We start from the raw sequence: 6,948 nt of genomic DNA on the forward strand, positions 1-6,948 counted from the left end.
AAAAAAAAAAAAAAAACTTTAAAAAGAATTATATATATATATACATACACACACACATACATACACCTAAGTGAGGAATTAATTGCATATTATGTAACAAAATATAACTGAATGAATACTTCAACACAATACAGACACTAAAATAAGCAAATTAATTAAATATGTTTTTTTAACATTGATTAATTGTAGAAACTGACCTGAAACAACAATTTTAAGTCGTTCTTGGTTTTCACTTGTTAGAGTGCCATTTTTGTCATTCTGAAAAAAGAAACAAGAAAGAAAAAAACTGATATTAGTAGTAATAACAACAACAATAATAATACTTTCTACACAACCTGAAATATATGAGAAGTGGGGCTAGTCAATTTACATTAACCCCAGTGCTCAGCTTGAAAGGCAATGTTAACCATGGCAGAGTTTCAATTCAAAACAAGCAAAACCCTGCTTAAGCATTTTGCCAGGCATGTAAACGATTTTACCAGCTCACTACATTAGTAGTAGTAGTAGTAATAATTGTTTCAAATTTTGGCACAAGGCCTGCAGTTTTGGGGGAGGGAGCAAGTCAATTCAAATGACCCCAGTGCTCAATAGGTATTTATTTTGTTGAACCCCAAAAGGATGACAGGCAAAGTTGACTGTGATGGAACTTAGCCTTAGAATGTAAAGACAACCAAAATGCCACTAAACATTTTGCCCAGCGTGGTAATGATTCTGCCACCTTGCTGCCATAGTAGTAATATTAATAACAATAATAATCCTTTCTACTATAGGCACAAGCCTGAAATTTGGGGGAAGGCGATAGTCAATTAAATTGACCCCAGTGTTACACTGGTACTTAATTTATCGACCGGAAAAGGATGACAGGCAAATTTGACCTTGGTGTTCAACATGAACCCACAAGGCAACAGTGCTTGGACATTGTATAAGTGCATGCTGAATGATTTTGTACTCAGACAGCCTAGGTGTTGACACTTCTATGCCTATAGAACCTGACCATCAGTGAAATGCCCTATGATGTTGTTGGACAGCAGGACCTGCCTCTCTGGGTGCTGAACTGCAGGCCAACTGGCTTTTCTGGTTTATTTTGGCTCCTGTCACTGCATAAGTCTCTTTGAGAGGTGCCTATCATCTTGATGTGCCTTGTATCCAGCACTATGGCAGTGAAGTTGTCTGCATATGCCAATAAAGATTTGCATTCTAGTTTGTGTAGGATGCTCAGCATCTCCAGTTTCACCAGTAGTGACTAAAGAGTTAGTACAAACAGAAAAGATGACAGGGGACAACTTTGATGGACTGAACACATGATGCTGAATGGTTCCAATGTGGTTATTTACTCTAAGCACTGAGCAGATGCCACTGTACATTTTGGTGATCTAACTATGGCAAATAAGATTAAAACTAACTGAGATGAGGATAACTGCTAAGTGTTAGTGCTTGATCCTATTCAAATGTTTTGACTGATCCAATGCCAGGTTCTTTACCCACCTCTCTGTGATGTATCACATAAGGCTGGGGCTGTTGTAGAAAGATCTGTTTGAGATGGTACATGTTTATGCATCACTAGGTAGACAACCTACAAGTGCCAACCTCTTCACTAACACATGGTCAAAACCATGAAATCTACTTTTAGCAGAGTTATAGCTGAAAATGATCAATGTGATTGCCTTTGTTCGGATCCTTTCTTAGCAGAACAATCACTCCCTGATTCACAGTACAGATGATTTCCCCATTTTGCTACTAGTTGCAGTAGATATCTATTAATGGGTTGCCAAACAAATCTAGCATATGATTCAGGGGCTGCTGAAAAGTTCCTGGCTTTGAGTAAAAGAAAATACGGGAGGATCAGTTAATTATGATTTTATTCAACATATTCCCCTCTCAGATTCAAATATTTATTGCAGTGGTCCTTCAGTTGTTCTAAACCCTGCAGGCCTCCAAACAGGCCTTTTACAATACCCTTAAAGCTAGGAACTTTTCAGCAGTCCCTCATAAGTAAAGCTCATAGGGAAGACCATTCAAATCTAGCAATTTGCTCCTCATGCAGTCAGCCATTGCTTCCTATATTTCAGCAGCTATTATTCACTTTTTGTAGTACTCTGCTTCTGTTGCCAAGAATCATGATGGGCTGTTAAGAAAAGTATTGAATGGATTTTGTTCCTCTGCATCTTAGAGCACTTGCCTTAGCTTTGTCAATGCAGCCTATATGCTTTACACTAACGAACTGGTCAAGAGCCACTATCACAGCAAGCAAGTTGGTTGCAATACCTTTCCTAAACACTTCTAAGTTTCTCCAAAGGCTACCTTTTAGTCTATTTCTATTCTGTGTGAAATTGATACAAATATTGCTAATATGTATTTATTCTTGAACCTTTAGTTTATATTTTTGATATATATATATATATATATATATATATATACTCAGAAAAAAAAAGTAATGTTTACCACAGTTATACAGTTTTCTAATCTCATAAAATTTTAATTCATTCCCTCTGCCCAGTGTGATAAATGGTTTTCCTTGAAATGTCACTATTCTTGTGTCCTTATACCAAGACACAAATCTGTGGCCTAGAGAAAGTAAAGCTAAGTACACAGGTATACATTATAATGATTGCAGTAATAAGGTGTGAACTTATGATCAGAAGATCAACAGCTAAACTTCACATCCATTTTACCTCCAATAGAATAGATACATTAAATTTTTTTAATTAGCTACACATTTTAATTCAAATAATTCTAATAGACACAAATTAAAAGTGAAATATAAAAACAGAATCATTAAAATTACCTGCACAGAAGCCCTTGGGTTTCGTACAATGGCAGAAGAAGTTGATGCAATTTCGTCTCCTGAACTGCCTTGAAAGTATTTAAAGCAGATCCTAGTAATAGCTACAAAATAGAGAAAAGAAGAGCATTTGTCATAAAATTACAATAAATATTGATAGTAGAATAATCATCTAAACATGATCTGCCATCAGTGCAGACCATGTTCCAAATGCTTCAGTGGTTAACTCAGATTCTCACAAACACATACTGGACTTGTTTGTTAATTAAAAACAAGTCACTGCTGTCTTCACCACTACCATCATCATTTTCCCAAACAAACTAGAAAGTGAAAGGCATTCTGAAAGGAGTTAATAGACTGATCAGATTATAATTGTCCAAAAATCTGAATTCAATATACTTCTGTGTGAATAAAAACATTCAAATCTGGCTGCACAACTGCTTTAACTATATTCCAATTTTATGAAAATGTCAGAGATATCTATTTATTGCAAATCTAAATGAGTAAATACATTGATGGCAAAGACTGAATACCTGTACATTTTTGATATTACTAAAATATAACATTAAAAAAAAATTTTTTAGTCAGGAGAGACGGCAGTGCCCATGACCTTTTACAGGGCCTCTGGGATTGGAGAGAAAGCTGGAGAGAGAGAGAGACTTTCGAGAAATAAACATCACAACTGATGACTAAATTCAAAGATTAATAGTACTCTACAAGTAGTACTTACATAAATGCCTCTATGAAGTTATTCAACTGGCTAGAAATAACAGCTAAACTGCCCTCAATCCACATCCTAATATTTTACACAAGGAAGAATACATTGGATAATATAAATCCTCAATACTTTTTCTGAAAATAGGATGGAATGATCATAACTGGTCACTTTCACTATAGGTCTGTAGTGGTGCCACCAAAATGTGGTGGAGTAATTTTGTATGTTTGTGTTATCGTGTCAGGGTGCGATAGGCATGTATTTGCCTGTGAATAAACAAAGAGATACTATGGTCAACTATAACATTTTATTTGCTGCATTGAACTCTGGTGTTAGTACATATTCTTCACCACTACATTAAATTTTGGCAACTTACTTCGAGTTGCTAGGAAAAATGGAACCAGGATACATCTGTGGAGTTGATGTATCTGAAGACTAAATATGTTCGTGTGTGTGTGTGTGTGTGTGTTCGTTCTTTCATCTTGCATGGCACGGCTAAAATATCTGTGTGATAGTCGCAGAGCACTGGGTCGGTCTGTCGCGCATCACAGTCTCCATCTGTCTTGTTGACCACTGAATTTATAAGAATCGTGGCAGCTAGAAGGACAGACATACTGCAGCAGAGTTTGTACCTAAATAGGTCAGCTCCTGTCCATTTGAACTCCGCCTTGACATAGCCTTAGGTCGAAGGTTAAAGGGAGATCATCAATCACTTTTTGACAGGACAAAGAAAACCTGTTTTCGCGCCTGTTGATGTGATGGTTTGGACGAGCGAGAATTCTTAGGTTCAGTTTCGAATCTAGGCTTGGAGAAGGAAGTGTTAATTTTTACAGGTCTGTCTGACTGAGCTAGCCTAAGGATAAGCGATAATGTGGTTGCAAAATGGAGAAAATACCTAATAGCTATGGAAGATTATTTACATTTGATGGATATTTGTCATCTTATTTGTTGTTAACAAAACATTTCAGCTGATATACCCTCCAGCCTTCATCAGGTGTCTTGAGAAAATTTTGAACCTGGGTTCTCATTCCTACGGTATTTTTCGATATTATTATCATTATTATTATTATTATTGTTATTATTATTATTATTATTCAGGTCACTGTCTGGAATTGAACTCAGAATCTTGGGGGTTAGTAGCCTGTGCTCTTAACCATATGCCCATGGGCATATGGCATAGTGGTTAAGATCACGGGCTAGTAACCCTATGATTTTGAGTACAATTCCAGGCAGTGACTTGAATAATAATAATAATAATAATAATGACAGTCAAGATAAGGACAAATATTTGTCAAATGTAAATAATGTACATAATTCCTCATCTCTTAAATATAGAACTGTATTATCTAAGGAAAATGTAATGGACACACATCATGTGTAGACCTTGGTATGTAAACAACTCTGTACAGCTATTCTTCACATGCTGTCTGTAGAAACCACCATAGTTTAGAGCCAGGCATACTAAAATGACAAATGGGCTTTGGTTAAAGTTCAGCTAGATTGACTAGGAATTTATTCACTAACAGATGAACCAATGTTCAATAAAAAGAGTGAGTTGATGACATATGAGCAGTTAATTATAAATATGATTATACATTTAGTCATCGGTCTCCAAGCAACAATTTCTTTGTGGAGACACCATCTGATTACTGCCTATTTGACAAAAAACTTTAAAGTAATTAAAAAGTAGCCAACTTTGATTATTGTATTACAATGAATATTTACTTAGTTTAATATATTTAATATTTACTTCATTTTTAATATTTTTATAATATAAATTGTAAATATAATGCTCCATGTGTATGTGCATGGATCTCTCTCTCTCTCTATCTATACACACACGCACACGCACATTCACTTCTACCAAAGTTGCAATCTACAGTTCTTCTGTCAACAAATTACTGTTCGATTCACATCTTCAAAGCCACAAGGAATAAGCAATCCTTTACTTGCAATTAGGTAAAAATTAGAGACAAGAAGGGTATCTGACTATATAACTGAATAACATATTCAAGTGTAGAAAAACAAACATATAAACAACATTAATGGAAACAGGTATGCATGTTAGGGCAGCAACTCCAAAGAAGAAATTTACTTTGAAAATGACCTCATTCAATGTATGTCAGCATGGAAAATATATATGAAAATGATGCTGAAATATATATGTGGTGTTGCACAAGCCTTATTGCACCTAAAATTCTGAATGGGCACTACTAACTTTACATTAGTAACTGATGGTCTTCTTCAGACACAATTGAACAGCCACCATAAATGTATGAGTGTATTTATGTACATGTATATTTGAAATAATTTAAACACTTTTATACCCTTAGAACATATGTATATCATAGTATAAGGTATAATTATACTCTTAACATACGTTAACCTCTCTTCCATTTATAAATATAATTTCCACTCAATAATGATTAAAAATTTTTTAAAGCATATATAAATACACATAGAGGCTTCCTTGTTAGGTATGAATTACTGATTCATCATTTTACATCTGCTTTCCATGTTGGCACTGTTCATAATGGTAGTTCTTATTCAGAGTTACTACTCTCCTAGATGGGTCAGAGGACCATATCTCACTTGATTGTCAAAGTTTGGGCACAACTTCTACACATGAATGAACACTAACCACTTCACAGAATGTGCTGTGTGGTATTTTCTAATGGCACCAGTACTGGAGAGGTTGTTTCGCCCTCTGCAAGACTAAAATCTCTTTTTAAGCCTATGGGCACCATAGGCTTACCAATCACTTTACAGTGTGTACTGGGTGCATATTTTCATGGCATGAGTACAAGTGAGGCAGCATTGTAACTTGCAAGATTAAAAAGCCATTCACCACTCTCAGAAAGAGAATGGAAGAGTGGGTAAAACTGATCTTAAATCGAAGTGTTATGAAAGGAACAGATTTATTGCTGTAAAAGGTTGGTAGTAAAGGAGATGACAGAATGGAAAGTATTGGGACAAAGATAATAATAGAAAGGAAAGTGTGGTGCCAGAGGTTAATGGTAGGGAAGGAATTAGAGGGGCAAGGGAAGATCTAGTGCTATTCCTCATTATACAGATGAATATCAGTTAGTGGAGGGAGTGGTACATGGAGAGAGAGAGAGAGAGAGAGAGAGAGAGAGAGCAAGAACAGACAGACAAGAGTTGGGTGGAAGCTGAGATGTTAAGTGAAAGACAACTCTGAAAGTGTTCAGGTGGTGAAAGCTGGGGTGATGGGGAGTTCAGTGAAAGAGAGGCAGAAATGAGGGTGTCATAGATGGGGGTGCAGAAGATGATTGTAGTGAAAGCATCCAAACCACCATCATATGCCAACTTAAAGTTTTTTTTTTTTGGGTCATACTTGCATGGAAGTATGAGTCTTTCCTTTCTAAATAGAAAAAAAAGTAATAATAGCAGAAAATTATCTGAAAATTCCCTTAATTATATATATATATAT

The 6,948-nt window shown here is 35.6% G+C and overlaps 1 protein-coding gene across 1 annotated transcript in view; it reads right to left on the reverse strand.

The window, feature by feature from the left end:
- LOC106872160 (E3 ubiquitin-protein ligase HECW2) overlaps window positions 1-6,948 on the reverse strand; it is a 224,671-nt gene that overhangs the window by 80,725 nt on the left and 136,998 nt on the right. Inside the window, exons 4-5 of the mRNA XM_052967651.1 lie at window positions 2,786-2,886; window positions 198-258 (exon numbers count right to left, since the gene is read on the reverse strand). Coding sequence (XP_052823611.1) covers window positions 198-258; window positions 2,786-2,886 — 162 coding nt within the window. The remainder of the gene's footprint in view (window positions 1-197; window positions 259-2,785; window positions 2,887-6,948) is intronic.

This window comes from Octopus bimaculoides, chromosome 4, assembly GCF_001194135.2.
Source record: "Octopus bimaculoides isolate UCB-OBI-ISO-001 chromosome 4, ASM119413v2, whole genome shotgun sequence".
Lineage (NCBI taxonomy): Eukaryota > Metazoa > Mollusca > Cephalopoda > Octopoda > Octopodidae > Octopus > Octopus bimaculoides.